Source organism: Pinus tabuliformis, chromosome 7 (assembly GCF_031772625.1).
Source record: "Pinus tabuliformis cultivar Carrire ecotype Pingquan chromosome 7, CPIR1, whole genome shotgun sequence".
Taxonomy (NCBI): Eukaryota; Viridiplantae; Streptophyta; class Pinopsida; order Pinales; family Pinaceae; genus Pinus; species Pinus tabuliformis.
The window spans coordinates 492,943,513-492,967,526 of NC_142293.1; the positions used below are offsets into that span (position 1 = coordinate 492,943,513).

A 24,014-nucleotide genomic window follows, 5' to 3' on the forward strand; every position below is an offset into this window, starting at 1 on the left:
GTGCCACCTATCAAACGAAATGGCATGATAAGGGCAACATAACTAGAGTGGTCTTGTATCCAAATTCATTGTCCTTTGCACACATCTCATCAAACAAGTGCAAGAGCATCTTAGGGTTTCTCCATCTTTGTCAATGGACCATTCACCCTTTGACGTCAATGACAACTTCTTCCAACATCACTAAGGTAGGACATCACCTTTGCATGGATGGCTCATCTTTTGGATCTCCAACACCTTGGGAATTTGAGGAATCTAACACATGGGTATTGTCCAACTGAATTCTAAAATAATTTTTGATGTAAAGTTTGCCTCTGCATGCCAAGTTTTTCAGGTTGTTTTGCCACCTTTTGACTGCTATTTCTGAATAATTGCTTCATCTTTTGCCAAAAATTTTACAAGGTATGTCATCTATACATTATTCTGAGCAATTTGACACCTTGTTGACTTTTTGACCTCAGGACCCCATGCATTGGGAAATGTGCACTGCCATGGGAAACATGAAATGCTAGGAACTATGAGACTGCCATGTTGAAAACTATATGATGAATACCACTCCAAAGCCAAGGATGCATACAAACTCTACGACACATGACCATGTGACAAGACATAGGTGCACAAGGTATGGGATGGCTGGCCCTACAACTATGATCACCCCTACAGAATCAAAGGCTCCCTCAAACCATGAGTCCCAGCGATATCGACTCTTAAATCCTCCTACCCTATCCAAGACAAAAGGAGATAGGATAATAGGCCTAGGATATCCTAATACATAACCTCACATGGCATACAACGCTATCATCATTTGGATTTACAATGGCGTTATCAAAATGAGAAAAAAAGACCCTATGAGTATGTACCCCTGTTGAAATGAGGGGTAACAGTGCCACAGCATATACCACAGGACAGCTAACCACCTTTGCTCAATCCATGTTGATAGTGACTTCTAAAATAGGAAACTAGCATAAAACTTCCCTATTAGAGATTTACCTAACATTTCCAACACCCGACTCATAGTTACATATTCACCCAAAACTACCTTAGGTTTTGACTTCACCAGTTTTATACACTTCCTTACTTTTTTCCTTGCAGTCACCACCAGCCTATACGCATATACAACAGGACAGCTAACCACCTTTGCTCAATCCATGTTGATAGTGACTTCTAAAATATGAAACTAGCATAAAACTTCCCTATTAGAGATTTACATAACATTTCCAACACCCAACTCATAGTTACATATTCACCCAAAACTACCTTAGGTTTTGACTTCACCAGTTTTATACACTTCCTTACTTTTTTCCTTGCAGTCACCACCAGCCTATTACCAGTATTTATGTCTCCTTTCAGAACCTTATCATCTGCCTCTGATGCCACTTCCCTCTATGGTATACATTTCTTCAAAACTCCTGATTCAATGAATCTTTCGAGTCAGACGTCAGTGCCACTATGCCCCCTTTCACTTGTTGGCTTTTATCACCATAAACCATCTCCTCTGTCACAGTTAAAAACTCAGATAACTCTGCCCCTCCATTTTCTGCAATACCATTTGTTTTCAAACCCTAGAATCCTTGGGAGGATAACATGTCATATCACATTCCTTTATTGAAGTCACTTTTGATTCCTCGACTATCCCACTCTCAATGCCACCATTGCTCCTTGACAAATCCCCCAGACCTTCGTTTGCCAAAGTCTTTCTGTGGTGGTTCATCCCTATGCCACTTGCTTTAGTACTTAGACTTTGTGAATCATCAGGTTTACCTCCATTAGAGAATATTTGTAAGATTTTGCTTGGATCTAACAAAGAGTCTACCCCATCCACTTACAGCACTATGCTATCCAAAACCCTGAATTGCCATGAATCCCCTTCTCTTGCTCCATTGTTCAGCCTTTGAAACATATACTTTGTTGAACCTAATGGCGTCTCTTATCACATTTTTTCCAGTAGTGAATCTTTCTGCATTTCATTGTTGCCAAATTCAACCTTGAACATGAACCAGGTGACTTAGTATGCAAGTATGGATCACAGAAACCCACAAAGCATCCACAAATGCCAGAAAAGGAATTGTAGTTATTTAAAGATCTCTGGGTACCTTTTGTAAGGAAAATAATTGCTCTATAGCTAAATCTGTCCAATGCCACAAGCGTGTAGTAACAAAGCTGCTGAGTGTCCAACAAGATATAGTCATGCAGATTTTGTTTCCCCAGGGTCATGTCATTAAATAACAAAAGTAAATTAAGTATTCCATTATAGAACACTTGATTTGGATTTGCTTGGCCAAGGGACCTTCATATGGCGGAGAAACACTTTTAGCACAAAGGCCACTGGATACCACAAAATTTATAAGTTAAATGATCTTCTGCTCACAGTAACTGTTTTGCTAACTATTCACAGTCACTTATAGATATGAAAAACACTTGCAATAAATTGAAAATAGAAATATTTACGTCAAAATTGACACAGAGGAAGAAAAGCTACCCTCAGTCTGGAAGCTTAACAAAGAATGATGAAAAATATATCTGCAATCACAATGTCAAGTTCCTTAGATGGAAATGGCCACATTACAAAAGCTAATAATATTTCACGCATCAAATGAGGTTTGTGCGAGATCCAGTTTTCCTGTGTTCTCGATTCACATACAATATAACAGTTCAACAATTCAAAGAAACTAACAACTTTTGAATCTAATTCAAAGGTACACCGTACAGCAACCAGAAGTATCACTTCAAAAAGATTAGCTTACCTTAGGATAATATGCAGGCCCAGATGGTAGCTTGGAAACAATCCAATTCTTTACATCCTCTACTCCATGTCCATACTTGGCACTTATGGGTAGAATATGACCTGCTCCACCAAATTTTTCATACCACTACAAACACAGTATAAGTGTAATGTAGCAATAACTGTGTTTCTGGAATCCAAAATGAGAAGAGTCTATGTATAAACACAGATTGCATCTGCCACCTTAAGACTTAAAATGTTCCCATTTTCAGATATAAGCCTACAAAATTACTCATTATGTGAAATAAATCATGATATCTATGCCACCATCAATGTTTACCTCCATTCTCTTTGCAATTTCACCAGGCTTGATAAGGTCCTTTTTGTTTAATATCAGCAACGTCGGTGGTTTCTCCTTGAGATCTTTTCCATCTTCTTCAAACAGGTCATTTACCTGAATTTCAAACACTAGAATCAATGAAAAAATAGATATACAGTTTCTTTTCAATTTTCTAATGAATATAGTCAAAGCGTACCTTTTCTGGCATCTTGCAAACATCAACTACTATCAAAACACAATCTGCATTGCCAGTTGCAGAATGCACATTCTTCATCATCATGGCATCTAATTTGTGCATTTCTTTTTTAATCACACCAGGTGTGTCATATAGAACCATCTGCAAATTTGCAAACCGACAAAAATCAGTCCAACAAATTATATTCCCCACCTGACTCAAATTTGCATATTTATACTTGGAACATAAACATAAATTTGAGGATACTCGCGATGTCGTTTAAATCATATATCTGAACTCATTGAAAGTTTACAAATTTGTGAGTCTTGACAAAAATAAAAGTTAATGCAATGACTAAATTTGGCCCTGGCATTTTTTCACTCCTGAGAAATTTGTAAGACTCACGAGTGTTTCCAATAGTTTCTGAAAATAAGTTTCAAATCCAATGAAATAAATAATGCAATGACCATATTTACCACTGGATTTCTTTCAAACACCAAATTCCCTCAACATTTGACAAGCTAAACAATATTTGTAAGCTAGGAAATGACCGAGACTAAAAAAGGTTACTGTACCATACAGGGTACTTTTTAATATTTATAATATACCACAGATTCGGATTTTACCAAGGTTTGATATCATTGATGCATAGAATTTTTAATTGAAATACTAACTTTTCGAAAGGCATTTTTTAACTTTAATCAGAACTCCAATCAACCAAGGTTTAACCAATTGAAAATTAAACGGTCTTGCTATTATTAGCCAACCAATAACTAGCTTAACAACATAGAGGTGTCTACTTATTAAACTCTATCATTATGATTAAGGAAGATACCATATATTTCTAGTTTTATCTGGTAGTTGCATTGTCATGAGAGGAAAGACATTAAAAAAATCACTTCTAATTATTAAGAAACAAGTTTTGAACGGTGAAATAGGAGCCTGAAGAATGAAAGAAAACTAGATCATCACAATCATCAGAAACCTCTAGTTTAATAATAAACAAAATTTATATGTGTAAGCCTCTTAAGAGGATCTTTCAGAAATCACAACAATAATGTCAATGTAAGATTCCGCCTTGACAAACTTCTGATTTTTCTTTAAAAAATTCTGAGTTTGTATAAGTTCTTCTGTGAGACCTTTCTTTGAACAGTTTGTGTGAAAACTGCTGTAGGTGTTTTCTTAATAATTTTCACTTCAGAAAATATATATAGTGGACAAATAACATCCAAATGAGGCCTCTAAAGAGTCAAATATGATATCTTCATTACTCAGAAAATTACTCACAGCCATTATACATAATTTTGGCCATATTATTATCACAATACCACAGTAAAAAGATGTAGGATTCCCTCCTGTATATTCTCTTAATTTCTGAGTCTGTGTGAAGGTTACAGTGATCCCTTTTGCAAATCAGTTTGATATCTGTTGGCTGTAGGTGCACAATGTTCCACTATATTTCCAGTTAAATGATAACAAAACCAGACAATTGAGCTCAAGTGGTTATATATACCATTCACAATTATTCAACAAGGAATACACTACTATTAAACACCATGTGATGAGGAATTGAACATCTTTCATCAAGGAGAATAACCCAGAATTGTAACAGCCATTAACTCATTCATATACAGGCATATAAATAACTGATATAATGCATAGAACTTAAGTTTGGAACCTGGAATGTGCTCTGGCAACAGATCTGGAAACAATAGTTCACTTGGCGTGGATATCAGCTCCTTGGTAGTGAAACAGTCAATAGGAATGGATGCATACACAATTATCAGACCTTTGGAACAATGCTCCAACACTTGTATAGGATATACGTTGCCCAGAAATTGATACACAGGTTCACACTGTACCCAGGTCTTTGTATCAGCACCAAGCCATTCAAATATGTCCCTGAGGTAATACGCATACCCTCCAGTAAAGCTACAGCAGCAAATAAAGGTGAGGAAATGGCTTTCGAACTCCTCAATATGATTTTCAGAACTCGTGGGCCCACACAGCAATAGAATGCAGCCTCTTTGGGGATTAGTTTGTGCCCAGATATGAAATACAACCTGCCTGAGACAGTACTTCACCCTTGCAAACCAACATTCCATGGGGACTCCCCCCCCCCTCCCAGGGTCTAGTTTCCTCGCTCCCCCGCGCTCCGGGGACTTGGGGACGAGTAGGGGATGATTCCCCATGCCCCCAAAAATGAGGAAACTCAGGGGGACGTGCCAGGGAGTCGTTTCCCTTTCCTGAGGTTCCTGAGGGGGCGTTTCCGAAAAAGGGGACGTGAGGGGACATGGGGGGGCGAGGGGGGACGAGAGGGGACGAGGGGGGGCGTGGGGGAACGTGGCACACATTTATGCAAAAAAAACTGATTTTAATTAACTTAACCCTAAAACTAATCTTTAATTAACAGTTAAACTAAGCGTAGGGTTTTGGAATTCAGCTGTTTCATGTTATAAAACGGCAGGGTGAACACATAACAACACACACAGCCTTCGCATGCTATGTGTGTTGTTATTCCTAGATCTGATCACTCCCATGCATGGAATCTCGATGGCATCTGTTGGAGCATTGCAGATTGTAGAATGGACCCTTGATATGGCTATCACATTGGTAATGCGATTTGGTTATTTGCAAGAATTCCGGAGTGCACATATTAGACAGAATTGAAGACAGATCTTGAAGATTTCTATCACTATGAACCGTCGGCCCTGTGATTAAACAAATTCTGAGTTTGATCCAAACAAATTCATTTATCAGTGGTTGCTGCTCAATATTACCCTACACATTCTGTGAGGAGATCATCCCTGAAGTGGTTACTCATAAATGCATCTCTGCTTCTCTCAAAGCTTGGCTCTTCAAGATTCACTATGGATGATCAACATCAGAGGCTCCCTCTTGTGAAGAATTCAGTTTGTGACGATAAGAAATATTAGAAGGCAAAGAAGTTCAGCATCAAATTAATTTAACTTTTGTGTGGTAGTGCTTGCTTTCTAAAAGACACACCGATCACGTTGAAGTATTTTTTATTTCTCTAAGTAACCCTAACTGGTGTCTTACAAGTATCTGTATAATCAAGTTACAGTAATCCTTGAGGTCATTGTAATTTGAATTTAAACAAGAGTTTCCAAGTAAAGGAGCAGAAGTTGTAATACATATATCCAAATTGTCAGATATGGAAGCTAAAGGTTTAGATTGCAGATTTTTGGAGTTATAATAGAAGTATGAGTAATGTTCTAGACACAAATGTGCATCAGTGGACAGAGGCATTAGCATCTTGTTATGCCATCAGGAGTCTGCACAACAGTCACTCTTCAACAAGGATACAATTGACAATAGAATTCACACGAGCATAACACAACATTGTTGTTTTGTATATCCTTGTAATTGATACTATGTACAGATGGGCAAAACTCACCAATGATTATAGCAGTTTGGCCTAGAACTGAACAGAGTTGCCTTGATAACATATTGTTGAAGTTGCAGAGGACAGAAGTGTTAAGATTCTGAGATTAAGATCTTTTATTGATAACAGAGATGCAGGAAGAATAGATCTACAGTGATCTTCTACAACGACATTGTTGAGGTTTGCTGTGTATTATCAGAATGCTGAAGATGGTGGTATTGCTGTCTTTGTATTTTGTTATAATGTATGATCATTGATGTATGATTATAAATTAGAATTTTAAATTTATTATTTTATATGATATTAGAAATTTAGATAATGATATACATATCAATGTTGCACGAAGCGGGAGCGAAGCGGAAGCGCGGAGCGCGGAAGCGTCATTTTCCAAAAAACTAGGAAGCGAAGCGTCCGCGGAAGCGTCTGCTATATATATATATTTTTTTATATTTTTTTGCATTTATACTCAAAACAAACATCCCAAATACCAAATTAATTGTAGAAGACATGAAAACATGCATATTTTTGCATAAATCAAGATAGATATGGCATCCATGATTCCATTGTAGTTACTAGTATGTACAACAATCATCTATATTCTAGCTATTACAAACATACATCAAATTTTTAAGCATATTATAAAACATAAAACATTTAAGCATATTATAAAACATAAAACATAGAGCATATTATGATTTATCTAGCAAGTGAGCAACTGTCAACATTTGTCATGTCCAAAATTCAAATAATAATGTTTACAAAATATGTCACTTGGTCACCGCCAAGCCAAAAAGGTTCAAAATTCAAATTCACAAGTCTACAAGTCTAATGAGTAATCTATGACAAAAAGAAGTAGATTGTGAATATATCTACTAATCTCTCCTCCTTCCACCACGAATAGAACGTGATGGCGGGCCTCCACGTGGTGGCAATGAAGAAGATGGTCCCTGTGTAAGTCGTGGCACTGGAACTGATGAAGAAGAACCCCCTGCTGTTGGTGTTGAACCATGAACCTAGGAACCAAGGGACCAGATGGGGGTGGGGGTGGTGGCATATCAACACGGTCATCATCATCCTAGAATCGCTCAAAAAATTCATGCAAAAAAAAAAAAAACACTAGTTAACAAAAAAATTAAAAACATGAATTAGAGAAATGCTTTATAAGGGAAAATTGGAAAATTCATACCACAATGGACATACCTGGATAAGAGCATCCTCTAATTGCTCTAGTCGCAACACTCCATCCTCCAAATTGGGCTCCTCTGGATTCTTGTCCCAAATCAACAAGTCTTTATTAGACTTTGCATCTTCACAGTAATGGGACAACAATCGCAAGTTGTAATGAACATAAACCAAGCTCTCTGCCCGGTCTAAATTCAACCTGTTCCTTTTAACACTGTGGATGAAAGAATAAGAGCTCCAACACCTCTCTGCAGAAGAAGTGTTTACCACCTGTGATAGCACCCGCAATGCCAAACTCTGTAGAAGTGGAGTAGCCCCTCCATGCATGTTCCACCACTCAAGAGCAGAAAAAGTCTCTCGATCTTGAATTGCATGCATGCTCCCAAATGGACCAGTGTTGAGCGTATAGTTGCTCACCTGTCTCCGTACCAATGCAGCCTCCTCATCATCAGGGATTAATCTACTCAATGCAGCCATATATTTTTCGTGAACCTCTTTATCTTGGTGTGGTTTTTTCCTGCTTCCCCCCCAGGTGCTGGTGTTGAAAGCCATGATGGATGATAGTATTTAGGTGTCAAAACATATGCTAATGCATGCAATGGAATATTTAGCATTTCCCATCGGTTTTGCACCTCTTCACGAATATAATTGTACAAGGTGGTATCTCTAGGCTCAACAATGTCTTTAATCTGCCCCAACATGCTATCCATTTGCTCATACACCTCCCCAATTACTGGTCGATCTGAATCTGCAAACTTGATCATGTAATAAATTGGTTTGGTGAATTGCAAAACATATTTAACCTGTGACCAAAAGTAACTGTCAAGAACAGTGTCCTTGACTACATTAGCACCATCTGTGTCAGTGTTAATTTCATCCCATGTTTCAGCACACACCAGATTAGTTAAAGCTTGTCTCACCCTCACTAGCCGCCTAAAGGTGAGGTAATAACTAGCAAATCTTGTCTTTGCAATTTTAAGCAATTGCAACTTGGAGTAAGTGCCATAGAAGTAGTTTACCCTTGTATGCCCTGTGATGAATTTAATGAGCTGCTTCCCTTTCCTGTAAACCTCAGCAATCCACCCACAATCTTTGTGTTTCACAATATCATGCATCAAAAGGTTCAATGTGTGAACCAGGCACCCAGACCAAAAGATGTGTGGATGAGTACGCTCAATAATTTTTCCTGCTGCCTTACAATTTGCTGCATTATCTGTGATCACTTGAACCACATTATTCGGACCAACATCTTTGATTGATTTCAATAGGAGATCTGCAATGTTTTGTGCAGTTGCACTGATGGAGGAGGAGTCATGACATGCAATAAATACTGCACCACTAGAAGAAACACCAAGAACATTTATCAAATGTTGGTTTCTAATATTTGTCCACCCATCTGATACAATGGATACCCCATAATCCACCCACTCATGTGTAAAACGTGTCAAAGCTCTTTGAACCTTAGCTTTTTCTCTTTCTAATAACACTGTTCTAGCTTTCTCATAGTTGGGGGCCTTGTATCCTTTTGGGGCTTCATTGATGGCCTTTACCATGTCATGCCAATAGGGAGAGCGAAGCACATTGAATGGTACACCGCAAGCACAAAGAAAACGGACTATCTTTCCATCCACATCATCCCTCCCAGCAACATTAAGGAAATCCCCTATTGTTTTTCTACCTCCAGAGGTTGCAGAAGTACCATGAGGAGATGGGCAACTACCAAATTTAGAGGTTGCACTTGATTCAGAATGAGTTTTTTGTTTCTTGTTTTTTTGTTGTGCAGCCATCTCTATTTGGATGTATTTTTGTCTTTGTTCACTTGAAATGTTTGGGCAAATGGTTACCCCCACAGAACCCTTTTTTTCATCACTGTCCAGCACCCCACAAAGATGCCTCCTCAGACGGGTATATGAACCCGTATATGGTTTTCCTCCATGACAACCATGAGGGCACAAAAATTTGTAAGATCCACCACCCTTTCCCCCTTCAAGTTTGGTCACATAGTTCCACAAGGGATTTGATGTACCTTTCCCATCTTGTGCTTCAGTGTCCCCTTCAAGTTCATCCCCTTCCTCTTCAAACCCTTCCTCCTCATCATACATTGGGTCACTACTATTAGGACCAAGTTCATCCCCTTCCTCTTCCCCTCTATTCCTCACCCTTGCCATCATTAAAACCAAGAGTGGAATGATACATAGAAGCCAAAAGAACACCATCTTGGAATATGGATATAGGTGGTGGACAACCTGTAAATAAAGGAGCAAGTAGAAACAATGGGAAAGAGTAGGAGAGGGAGGAGAAAAATACAATTTTTTTTTCAAAAAAACAAGGGAGTTTGGGGTTTGAACTTACCTCTTTAGCTCTTGTAGATGAAGTCCTCCAAGCTCTTGCTCCAAGCTCCTCCTCCTTCTCCTAGCTCCTCCTTCTTCACTCCTCCAAGCTCTCCTCTCTTCTCCTCTCCTTTCCTCTCTTCTCTTCTCCTCTCCTCTCTTCTCTTCTCCAACTCTCATAAACTCAAAGTGAGAAAATGAGAAGAGAATGGGGGCTTTATTCTTTTCTAAACTCACCCTAAACTGACCCTAACCCACCCCCTCATGCTTAGTTAAGTTAAATTTTAAAAGAAATTAAAAAAAAATTATGTTTATTTTGCTGCCCCGCGGGTTGCGCCCGGGTTGCGTGCGGGTTGCGCCCGGGTGGCGTGCGGGTGGCGTGCGCTTCCGGGCAGGTTGCGTGGCGCCACCTCTTGCCCGAATCGCCTTCCGAAGCGCGATTCCGGGGGCAACGCAACCTATATGGCAGGAATCGTTTTTAAAACTAGGAATCGCGCCACCTAAAATTCGGAATCGCGCTTCTTTTGGAGATTCCGGAACGATTCCGCACGGGTCGCGGTTCCGGGTTAGGATCCGGGGGGGGGGGCGATTCCTGCAACCCTGATACATATCAAGATCATGCTTTGCAGCTTTTCAATTCAAACCAAATTGTCATAGTGGACTCAATTAATAAATTATATTTTATATTTATAAGTTTTTAAGACCCTGACGCTCCCCCACGTTTCCTAAAAAATGGTGGGGAGCTTTTTCTTAGGCTGCTCCCGCGCCCCCTCGCACCCTCGACCCCTTGTCCCAGAACCTTGGTGGAACATTGCTTGCAACCCATACACTACAGCCATTGAGTGATACGCAGCCCAGATAGAAGGGAGACTCAGTTAGTGGTGAAGTGTGCTCTCAGCTGTGACTGTAAATTAGAACTGTTCCTCCCAAAAGGTGAATCGAACCACCAGCACCTTAAAATATCCTTCACGCTGTGAGCAGCACCTTAAAAACACAAACTCGACCTCTGCTTGGCTAAGGGACTCGATTTCCAAGGCTCAGATTTGAGCTTGTGTGCTCAGACTTTCATGAAGTTCTTCTACCTGCCAAAACGATATAGAAATACCAACTAAGCTCCTAAAATCAACTGATAAAACTTGGGTACCTCAATATTTCTTGCAAATCTTGTTCTCCACTGAAGCGCAGTGGTGAAATCTGAGTGATTTCACTCACAAATCCCAAACTAGGGTGTCTCATTGCAACACTGAAGTCTGCTATGGCAAATAGGGTTCCAAACCCTCAGCTTCTCCTTCAAACTCTCTCCAAGAGCTCTTTCTCCAAACTCACACATAATGCATGAATGAGGAGAGTCTCCTCATTTTCCTTATTTAATGAGTTTAGGGTTGTCTTTTCACCTTCACCTTCCCCTTTTTTCTTTTCTTTTTGTTTTTTTATAACTCACTTACCTTTTCCCTCCAATTAAATATTTAAAAGCGATTTTCCTTTCTTTATTTAATAAAGTGACTTTTATAAACTAATTAAAGTCACTTTTAATGCTAGAAAATGCCTAATTCGCCTCTATGGTCACACTGGCCACCCAAAGCCCCTTTTTATCATTCTGCCCTGTAGATATTTTCACCCCAATTCCAACGAGCTATTACACTAAGGTGTTTCTCCAAGTAATCAGCCTGAAACAACACCTTAAGCATAAATAATTAAAATATGCCTGTTATTAACGCCATTTTACGAAAATCGTCGGAATGCAACAGAACCAAGAGCAAACCATGCAGAATTGATCTCGATGATGAAATATGGTAAGCGATCCCAGTCAGACCCATAAAACTCCTCTAAAACCCTCTGGGCCCACCAATGGAGTAATCCTGCTCCTATGACCAGGCTGACACAAGCTCTGGAAAACCCTCCTAACCACCTCACCTAGTAATCCAAAATTTGGGGACATTACAGTCTCCCCTCCCCAAAATTGCTTGCCCTCAAGCAATGCCATCGCATGTTGTCGCTCCACAAGTTGATCCAAATGAATACCAAGGTCCCAAACCATCCTAGTCATTGTGAAGCATCTCTTGCTCCACTCACTCACCAACAAGGAATAGACACTAGAGGCCCTCTGCATACTGCCAATAAGTAGAGCATCTTGATAATGTGAAAGTCCAACCAACTCCTCAAGAAGCTGCTCTACCAGAAAACCAATCTCGTGCACCTCACGAGTGAACTCCTGAAAGTACCTTCCAAAACCTACTAAAAAGGATCCTCGCCCACAGGAACTAACCACTACCACCTCTGATACCCCCAATGAATCACTGAGAAGTGAAACGCCCTCTACTAAATTGAAGTCCAATGGAAGATCTGAGTGATCTTCCCTTGTAAAGACCAACTCACCCATAATGGTGGTTGAGTTGTCAAGTATTGTAATGCCAAGGTCCCATGCTAATCCCAAAGTAAATTGCCATGTTGTCGTTGCGCCACTCTAATCATAACTAACTGTTGCAGCAAAGCACTGCTAATTGTTGGCACCCATCCGTGCCCTATCACTGATCCCTATATGCAACCAATAGATGGACACCATGTATCAGGAATCAATCTAGTGCACGCTAAACTGCCCTACTCCTGCCTAATCACACATCGGACTATGTTATCCTATCTCTTGATGATGTACTCAATTATTCCCTGAAGCCCACATGTCTTCCTGTAAAAAAGGCCTACCATCCACTGTGCCTCATGCACGTACAATGCCTCGAAATGTCCTACAGAAGGTGTGTCATGCAACTCTCTCCTAATCATCTCCCTAAGTGTGTAGTAAGGGGCGGGACATATGTTGCCTCTGCAATGGGTCACGCCATCCCTAATCATGTATCTATCAACTCGCGCTCCTACCATATGCCTCAGCTAGGAAGTCATTATCCTGTCCATGATGCATTGTGTCTCACCCAACTGTCTCAGGTGACCCCCGTGTGTCCTATTATATGTGATGAGAGCATCAAAGAGAAACAACAGAAGCGTTTGCAATAGTATGTTGGACTGGAAAGTGACCGATGCATGGGTCAATCCCAAAGGCGAGATCAAGAACCCATATGGATACCCATGGGTAGTCCTGCGAGTATCCTGCTCTCTGACTCTAATCAGGTGATGCTCCAATTGAAGATCAAACTTCGAGGAATGAAATGCTCCTTGATGCTCATCCATCCACTCATCGATCCCAGTTAAGCCGGGCCCATTGGTATGCCTGATGTCCCAATCAATCTGTCTCCCCAGAAGCAATGCTCTGAGATCTCGTTGTGCATCACCATACACCACTGCATAAAACCATGCATCATCGTACTCCTCTACATACCCCTGCACACCATGGCATATCCCTATACCCCACTGGCTATCCCCACCTGCTACTGACACACCCTGTACCGTTCGGTATCTCGCATGCGCCAATGTATCTGCCATCCTACTAGTGGACCAACCATGATGTAAGTCGTATCTCCTCTGTCCTGGTAGACTTGAGTGGCATGACTCCTCACATGTTAATGGGGATGTCACTGTTGTGCAAATCCTCGATGGCTCATGTGCCCAATACATCAGTGGAAGAACATCATTCCCATATACCACTCTATTTGGTGGCATACAAATGCCATCCCATCTGAATAACTCCTGTCGGGGCATGTTGACCACCCTGCAACCGCATGCATGAACGATGTGCCAAGACATCTCCCGAAGTATACACACTCCTACATCAAACCAACTCGCCAGTAGCGTTGACCATAACTCTGATGGAAGTGTGAAGGAACATGAATGCTTGGTCATTGGGCCAATCACCCTGTCAACACCATAGTCATCCTTCATACTTGGTAAATGATTGAAAACCCCACCTGGATCCCAATGCCAACTAGGGTTTCCAGTATCCGCTCCACTCATGTAAATTGAACCTAGATCCCAAATGGATGTATCCTCATCTTAAATGTGTATGTATCTACATCTCGTGGGTGTATAATCAGAAACCTCTGGAACATGCCTCTTTGCAAGTGTCAGTCAACCTGCGTCAATTCAACTCCATACAAAATTGGTCAACCTGCAACTCTAAATGCTTGAAGGGCCATCTGAGTGCTGCTCTTTAAGGACTCCTGGGAAATTTCAAGCTCATAAGTAAGCATGTCAACTTCCTCATCTTTCCCTACTAGTGCATCATGATATATCTCAGTAAGCATGAGTAGGTGATCTCTATTTGAAAGGAGGTATAGGTAGTTAGATTTCATCTCTACCAATGCCTTCCTGAGAGTCTAAAAATCTGCAAGTGAAGGCTCTCCTCCTAAATTGTCATGTGCCACTGCACTTCTCCAACAATAATCTATCACCAATACCAATGCATCATCATATTGCCTCGTGGCTGCCCTAATCTTGTTTGTGTCCATCTTCAATTGGTTTTCCAAGTTATAGGCATAAGTAGACTTGTGAGCAACATTTACCTCATCAACTGATGGGACTGAGTTTGCACCATCGACCCCTTGCCTGTTATCATCTTTGCACACCTCTTGGGAATCATCAACTGTTGTGGCCTCGTGATTTTCTTTGTACTCATCATCTAACTCAACAATCTCACTAAGTGATGACAAGCATTCTGTAGCAATTTTTTATTCCCTTTCATCCCAAACTCTCATTCCACCCTATTGGGGCGAACCTGTAATAGCTTCACTTTCAACGGGTGTGACTTTTCTCAATTCGTCCTAGAAAGTTTGTTTATGGTTTTCATCTTCAATCCTTGTTTCCTGGTCCTTAACTACCTTTTCATCTTTGGATTTGCTATTCCTTTTCCTATTTACTGCATTTGATGACACCCATGCTTCCATGTCCTCTATCACCTTTGCAAAGGTTTTGTTATAATTTCTAAATTGTTTGGCAAATAATTCTTCTTGACTTAGAAGCATTGTTCCCTTGTTATAAGCTGCCCTTTGAACCCAACAACTGTATCTTGACACCTTCAAAATAAAGTCCCCGAACTTGACTTTTCAAAGATAACCCACGGCTGAGCCAAGATCAATGCTTTAATACCACTGTAAGATTATGCCTTGACAAACTTTTGATTTTCGTTTAAAAAATTCTGAGTTTGTATAAGTTCTCTGTGAGACCTTTCTTCAAACAATTTGTGTGAACAGTAACACTACTGTAGGTGTTATCTTTTTAATTTTCACTTCAAAAATATATATAATGGACAAATAACATCCAAATGAGGCCTCTAAAGAGTCAAATATGATATCTTCATTACTCAGAAACTTAATCACAGCCGTTATACATAATTTTGGCCATATTATTATCACAATACCACAGTAAAAAGATGTACGATTCCCTACTGTATATTCTCTTAATTTCCAATAAATTTCTGAGTCTCTGTTTAGGTTATAGTGATCCCTTTTGCACATTAGTTTGTTATCTGTTGGCTGTAGGTGCACAATGTTCCACTATATTTCCAGTTAAAGGATAACAAAACCAGACAATTGAGCACAACTGGTTATATGTACCATTCACAATTATTCAACAAGGAATACACTACTATTAACCACCATGTGACGAGGAATTGAACATCTTTCATCAAGGAGAAGAAGTGCAACAGCCATTAACTCATTCATATACAGGCATATAAATAACTGATATAATGCATAGAACTTAAGTTTGGAACCTCGAATGTGCTCTGGCAGCAGATCTGGAAACAATAGTTCACTTGGTGTGGATATCAGCTCCTTGGCAGTGAAACAGTCAATAGGAACAGATGCATACACAATCATCAGACCTTTGTAACAATGTTCCAACACTTGTATAGGATATACGTTGCCCAGAAATTGATACACAGGTTCACACTGTACCCAGGTCTTTGTATCAGCACCAAGCCATTCAAATATGTCCCTGAGATAATACGCATACCCTCCACTAAAGCTACAGAAGCAAATAATGGTGAGGAAATGGCTTTCGAACTCCTCAATATATTTTCAAAACTCGTGGGCCCACACAGCAAAGAATGCAGCCTCTTTGGGGATTAGTTTGTGCCCAAATATGAAATACAACCTGCCTGAGACAGTACTTCACCCTTGCAAACCATATGCTACAGCCAGCCTGAGACAGTACTTCACCCTTGCAAACCATATGCTACAGCCATTGTGTGATACACAGCGGTGAAGTGTGCTCTCAGCCGTGACTGTAAATTAGAACTGTTCCTCCCAAAAGGTGAATCGAACCACCAACACCTTAAAATATCCTTCACGCTGTGAGCAGCACCTTAAAAAAAACAAACTTGACCTCTGCTTGGCTAAGGGACTCAATTTCCAAGGCTCAGATTTGAACTTGCGTGTTCAGACTTTCATGAAGTTCTTCTACCTGCCAAAACGATATAGAAATACCAACTAAGCTCCTAAAATCAACTGATAAAACTTGGATACCTCAATATTTATTGCAAATCTTGATCTCCACTGAAACACAGTGGTAAAATCTGAGTGATTTCACTCATAAATTCCAAACTAAGGTGTCTTGTTGCAACACTGAAGTCTACTATAGCAGTTAGGGTTCCAAACCCTTAGCTTCTCCTTCAAACTCTCTCCAAGAGTTCTTTCTCCAAACTCACACACAATGCACGAATGAGGACAGTCTCCTCATTTTCCTTATTCAATGAGTTTAGGGTTGTCTTTTAACCTTCACCTTCCTCTTTTTTTCTTTTCTTTTTGTCTTTTTATAACTCACTTATCTTTTCTGTCAAATTAAATATTTAAATGTTGATTTTTAATGTACCTTGGACAAGCGGTTTCTCATGGGTTAGTCTCTACCTAGGGAAAAGTGTCCAAAATAATTATTTTGCTAAGTGTGACTTTATAAAGTGAAAGAGACTTTATAAGTGGTAAAGTCAATGTTAAACTATAAAGTGAAAAGTGACTTTAGACATAAAGTACAATGTGGGTACTTTATTTAATGGGTAAGTTAAAAAATAAAAAGTGAGAATTAAATGCACATTTATTCTCATCCCTTGATCTAAAATGAATTTGAGCCATTAGATCTTAGGGTTGCCCAAAAGTCATTTAGGGAAACAAAAGGGGGAAAAGAAAAGAGATTGCATTCATTCTTCATGAGCAGATTGGAGAAAGGAGGTTGAGCAATGGAGAAAAGTTATGAAGGATAAATTTGTTGCAGCACGCTGAAGGAGTGATTTCTGAGCAAAGTTGGGCATGGAAATCAAGGCATAGAAGACAACAGAAGGTACAACATGAACAACATTTAATGTTGAGTTGCACGTCGTTTGAGAGAAGTTTTTGAAAAATCCGTACGGTTTGTACAGTGGTATGGAATCCATACAATACAGTCTGTACAGTACATATTTTCAGCTTCAAGTGGGCATGGAAATCGAGGCATAGTGGGCACGGTTTTCAAGGAATTTTGCGCTGAAGAGATCAGATGTATTTTGTTGTTTTGTGTATTTTTCTTGAACTTGAAAGATAAATAAATTTGAAGAGCTCTCTAACAGGTTTTCCCCGGAAAAGATTGAAAGGGTTTTCCCTAGGTCTAAGTTGACCAAAAATCTGCGTATTTTTATGTGTGTTGTTGGTTTGTTTATGTCCATATTTATTTTCAGCATGTGTTGACAGTCCCATGTGTTTTAATCTGAAAATTTCATTTACACAATTCTATATGTTGAATGTATGTTTATGGGAAAGGGCATTTAACTGAAATTAAAACTAGGTTGGGATTGCAGGAAACTTTTTAGTCATCGAATTTCAACATTAAAAACACTTTTCCTTTCTTTATTTAATAAAGTTACTTTTATAAACTAATTAAAGTTACTTTTAATGTTGGAAAATGCTTAATTTGCCTCTATGGTCACACTAGCAACGCAAAGCCCCTTTTTATCATTCTGCCATGTAGATCTCTTCATCCTGATTCCAATGAGCTATTACCCTAAAGTGTTTCTCCAAGTAATTAGCCTGACACAACACCTTAAACATAAATAATTAAAATATGTCTATTATTAACGCCATTTTAAGAAAATCGTCGAAATGCAATAGAACCAAGAGCATACTGTGCAGAATTGATCTCGATGATGAAATATGGAAATCAATCCCAGTCGAACCCATAAAACTCCTCTAAAACCCTCTAGGCCCACCAATGGAGTAATCATACTCCTCTGACCAGGCTGACACAAGCTCTGGAAAAGCCTCCTAACCACCTCATCTAGTAATCCAAATTCGAGGACATTACAGTGAACTAGTACTTTTAATAACTTATATCATCTTCCAACACTTCTAAGGACTTACTACTATCCAGAAGGTATTATAATGGCAAAAAAATGATGTGTGTTATTTCAGAAGATATTTTCAGACTGTTTATATTCAGATAAGAAAACAGCGCACAACATCAAGGAGTAGCTTCTATACAATTACAATCAAGAAGTCGCAATCTTCAATAATAAGTTAATGAATCCTGTAATTTTGCAAAAATTGGAATTCATATACAGGAAACAGTAACTGAAGATTACATTTCATTCATTTGGTATAACTGAATTTACGTTCATTATTTTATACAAAGAAAATAAGTATCATGTGTCAATTAAGTGCATTTATTATCAAGTATATAATTTTATCCTACCCTAGCAAAAGTAGAAGAAAAGTAAGGTCTTGATTTCCTTCTTAACATTTTTATACTCTTTTGCAAATATAAAGTGTTTCTAATTTGAGTCACCCCTATTCGGTAACAAATTAGAGACTTGCCTGATTTTGCTTAGTCATTTAAGAATTCCTAATATTCTTTAAATCTTATGAGTTTGTTCAGTAAATCTTCAAGTGGAAGATATCTTTAAGATTTGGCAATTTATTTGGGCATGTCTTTGTTGATTTTTGGTAGCATCGGATGTGCTCTAACCATGAAAATTGGTGGAGAGGCTAAAGCACATGAGATCTCCAAGACCTAGAAATCGTTTGGGGAAATTCCACCCGGATGGAGAGATATTAAAATAATTAATATTTTTAATGCGACCCTAAGTCTAAACTTAGGAAAATTAAAATATTAATGGGTATTAATATAAAACTGGGTGAGAATATTCTAAATGACATGGATCAAGCCAAATCTAATCTTAGTTGTTGATTAGGGACTTAATCTCGGCCATTGAAGACTCAACAGGAAAAGTATAAGAGAAGGCTTGAGAGTCAGTTGGAGATACACCAAGAATTGATCAGTCGGTTCGATTTTCTTGAGTGGGTTTTTGCTGAGAGAATCGAGCTAGTGATATGTTGCAGCGAGGGGTAGTTCGGCACGAGGCCAAGAATACATAGCAGAGAGGCAGATATAGTGCCAGAGAGACAGCGCAGAGCCTGGAGAGGTTGATGCAGAGGTAGTTGGGAGCTACACAGAGGCTGAAGAGGCCAGCATGGGTGACGTAGAGGGTCTCAGAGCTAACGCAAAGAACCAAGCGGCTGACGCAAAGGCTTCAATAGTTGCACAAAGGCTAGTAGAGTTGACGCAGGGCCAAGAGGCAGCGCCGGAAGATTTTCGTGGGGCAGACTGGGTGTTGGTGAGCCAAGAAGGGTGACGCAGTCCCTGCAGAGTGACGCAGAGCAGCAGAGAAGCTTGGAGCAGCTTTCGTTGTCCAGCTAAGGAGCTGCAATTGTTGTTGTGGGATCGTTCATCCGGTGATTGATCAACCGAAATATCTGTCTCCGAGGAGAGGTACTACTGCCAAGGACATTCTCTGTTGGGTGAGCCATTTCTGGCACCCCAGTTGTATTCAGAAACTGCATAATAATAAAACCCTAATATTTGTTGCATTGGTTTTCCCGCATTGGATTTTTCCGAGAACGATTGTCCAAAAAGAACGGTGTCCCTCGTGTGTTTGTCTCAGTTATTTCAGTTGTTGATCTGTATATGAGTTAAGGCTGCATTTGTGCTTATTTTCAATATTTATATTTATAAATAATTTATTAATAAAAAAAACAAGTAGGAGAAAACAAACCAAATAATGCAGTAGGGATTTCTAACGTGTCAGACTTAGAAATTTCAACAGTCTTTAGTCCTGTGCGATATAAAATATTACTTCATACACTCCTGAAATTCAGCACACCTAGACAATATCATGATAGCCCTTTTTTGGGCATGTGCATCCTCGTAAGCTGAAATATGTTTCACCATCTCATCCATGCACTGGAGGTTTTTACACTGTAGTTTGAGAGTAGGATGATGAGATCATGAATACAATGTCAAATAGAGCAATTAAATATGAAGTCACTGGATGCATCCAGTCTTACTTGCATTCAGAACTCACCTTCAACAGCTACCAACTTAAAATTTCTAGTTGCATCATATTCACACTCTGCTACAGAGAATAACAGGGAAAAATTAACAATCTAGTTACTTCCAATTAAGCATTAAATATTTTGTAATTTGGTGTTATCTTTCAATGTAATATGTGATATTACATTACTAATGTAAACTTATATCAAGCTCACAAGTCATGTAGAAATTTATGAGAGCTTCAGGGACTTGGCCTTCAAGTATCTAAATCTAGTGGAAAGAACAATGATGATCAAGTCCACTCTTTGTCAAATGCCAAATTACGATTGGTCAATTAGTCATAAACCTGTCCGCTGGAAAATACAGGTAATTAATTTTTCTGATTACCCATGGATCTGTGAAAATTTGAGAATCCCCGAATCACTACTGCAACACACTGATATTACTTCTCCTACTTGTTAATCCATGCAAGTTATTTACTGTGTTCTACTGTAAATATCAAAGTAAATACAACTGCAGCCTTCATAATTTAAATAATATGCGAAAACAAGAATATGAGCAAGAAAGAAATAGCACACAAGTGACACCATTATTTTCAAACCAATGTCCCCGGGAAAACTCGATGTGAGAAAACTAATGCAACAGCTGAGGGTTTGTATTATTAAGCAGTGATTTTTAATACAATCTTTGGATACCTTGTTGGCTATCCAATATAGAGAATCTGACTGGCAGAGAGATGAATGATTCACACTATCACTGGCGATCCAGCACTGATCCAGCCACTAGATGGCTAGCCCCTAGCTACTTCTATGCAGTTTCTGCGCAATCACTACGTTGCTCCGTGTCACAACTTCTGGGGACTACATCACTCCTTTAGCTGATTGATTTGCCTCTGGAACTTCGACTTTCTGCCCTCCCGTTCTCACACCCCGGCTTCTGGCTCTGGAACTCGATTCTCCAACAAATTTTGGATCTCCTATCAGGCTCTACGCTACCCAGCATGGCTCTGCATTGTCTCTTCTAGATGTCTCTCTACCTTCTCTATGATGTATCCTTGGATCAAGAAACTCTCCAATCGGAAACTATCTCTGCCCACCCACTACAAGAAATCACTTCGATCACTTCTCTGGCAACTGTTGCGCTACTCTCTTTAGAAATCCATCTCTTGATCTCTTACTCGATGTGTGTTCCAAATGCCCATCAAGCCTCTTCTTATAATCCTCTCGTTGATCAATCAATGGCCCATATTAGATTCTAATCAATGGCTCAGATCATTTTGGCTTGATCCTCGTCTTCTTCTAGAAGTTTCACCCCTAGTTTAAATAATACCCTTTAATTATTTTAATTTCTTGAGTTTAGACTTAGGGATCCATTAAAAATAATTAATTATTTTAATATAACTATCTCCAGGTGGAATTTCCCAAAACGATTTATGGGTATTCTGGAATACATGTGTCCTAGCCTCCCTGCAAATTTTGAGGCTTAAAACACATTCGATGCTACCAGAAATCAATAGGATCAACCATAGAGGTCAAGGTCGAAGGGAGAGTCCTCGAACCACTAATAGACAACAGTGAGTGCCACTATTCCCCTAGATTAAGGGACCCAGTCATGTTATCAAAAATTCAAAGATAAGCACATTTGGCGCAAGTCAACTAGCCAAGGATTTTCTACACAACCTAAGAAATAGTATGATCAGGCAAGCAGGTTGTAAAATATGGAGAACCATATCTTTGACTAGCGTCTCCTTTTTGTTGAAACAGTGATATAGAGCTATATTTATTGGCAATCCTCTGCCTCTTCATTTGGGGGAATCAAAATTTTCAAATCAGATCTAGCAATTCAGATTTCCGCCTAGAATGGGATATTCAGTCTTAATGTTGGAGCCAAAGCAGAAATTCTGGCACTAGGCCTACAATCACTGTTTTAAAATTCGACCGAATCGAATTCGAAATGGCCGAGTTGATCCAAGTCGTTGAAGATTTTTGTGACCCGGCAAAAAAACCAGTTCGGGACGCTGAGTCATGACTGACTCGACTGAGTTATTGCATGACTTGGCTGAGTCAGTCATGACTCGGTCAACTCGGCCAGTTCTGCAATAACTCGGCCGAGTCAATGAATGCGGCCTGTAACCCCAAAAAAATGCGATTTTTCATTTTATTTTTTTAATTTTTAACTGTTAGTTGAGTGTTGGGGACTCCAAGGTGTTTTATAAATTAGTTAAATGCTATTTGGGGTCCATTCCCCTCTCCCAAACCCTATTTAACCCACTCAATTGCTCTCATTCTCTCACAGCCATCTCATGCATTTGAGTGAGAACTTCAGTGAGAGTTAGTGAGCAGTTCTTGAGTTTGTTTTTGGAGCAGCAGTGAAGAGTCTTCGGCAAGCATTGTAGATGGAGTAAGGAGCTTCTTGGGCAGCCATTTGGAGCAGCATTGAGGAGTTGATTCTTGGAGCAAGCTTGAGGAGGCAATTTGTGCCTGGAGGTATTTTTTTTCACTTCTACAAATCTGTTTTTGCTTATTAAATTTTAGGTGCATACTAGAAAGCCTAGAGTGTTTTTTGTGAAAGAAATGAACATTGAATCAATGTTTTTTTTTCATTTTCAGATTGTTTGCTTTCATTTCCTAGTCAAAAAATGGCACCTAGAGGGTGAGATCCTGCTTGGGCATATGTTGAAATGGTTGATATTGAAATGCATTGCAAATTTTTCCAAAGGAAAATTAAGGAAGGTCCTGGGGTCATTAATAGGCTGAAACAACACTTGGCGGGGATTAGAGGCCAAATTACTCCATGTACCTCACCAGAAATTGGGGAGATTAGGAAGCAATTGTTAGCCAGCTTTGAGAAGTTTAAAGAAGATAAGACTAGGCAAAGAGAGTTAGAGGCTGAAATTGGGAGGAAGAGGGAGATACAAAAAATGATGGCTACCAACCCCCATTATGATTTTGAGGGTTCTTCCTCTATCCCTCATACTGATGCATCCAACCCTTTCCGATATGTTCCTCCCTCTTTTGGTTCTGTTCAAGATAAGGGAAAGGGTAGAATGAAAAAGGGTGATATGACTATCAAAAGTTATTTCACTCCCTCCTCTCCATCAGATGCACATGGTCCTCAAGCTAGTAAAAGTCAAATGCAGCCCACTTTAGATGACCATTGGAAGAAAGAATTGAGGGAGACTGCTTGTGAGTACATAGCTAGATGGTGGTATGATGCTAATATCCCCTTCAATGCTTCCCGTTCACCATATTATGAGCCTATGTTTGATGCCATACATGCTGCTGGAAAAGGCTTCAAAGGCCCTACTATGCATGAGCTAAGGGGTATCATTTGCAGAAAGAAATTAACTCCATTAATAAGTATTTGAAAGATTTCAAGGACTCATGGGCAAGAACAGGATGTACCATCATGTCAGATCGATGGACTGATCAAAGAAACCGTACCATCATAAACTTTCTTGTCTTTTGCCCACGGGGAACCATGTTTTTAAAATTAGTTGATGCATCTGATAAGGTAAAAGATGGGCAATTGTTGTTTCAGCTATTGGATCAAGTTGTTGAGGAGGTGGGGGTGGCTAATGTTGTTCAAGTCATCACAAATAATGCCTCTAACTATGTTCTTGC

At 39.5% G+C, this 24,014-nt stretch overlaps 1 protein-coding gene across 3 annotated transcripts in view; it reads right to left on the bottom strand.

Annotated features, from left to right (window-relative positions):
• The window catches only part of LOC149248184 (GTPase ERA1, chloroplastic-like), a 158,761-nt gene that overhangs the window by 111,921 nt on the left and 22,826 nt on the right, over positions 1-24,014 (bottom strand). For all 3 annotated transcript variants that reach the window (XR_016266654.1, XM_089458362.1, XM_089458363.1), the window contains exons 3-5: positions 3,256-3,396; positions 3,060-3,173; positions 2,742-2,867 (exon numbers count right to left, since the gene is read on the bottom strand). Coding sequence is in view for 2 of the 3 variants with exons in the window: in XM_089458362.1 (XP_089314488.1) it covers positions 2,742-2,867; positions 3,060-3,173; positions 3,256-3,396 (381 nt within the window). In the remaining variant the exon portion in view is untranslated. The remainder of the gene's footprint in view (positions 1-2,741; positions 2,868-3,059; positions 3,174-3,255; positions 3,397-24,014) is intronic.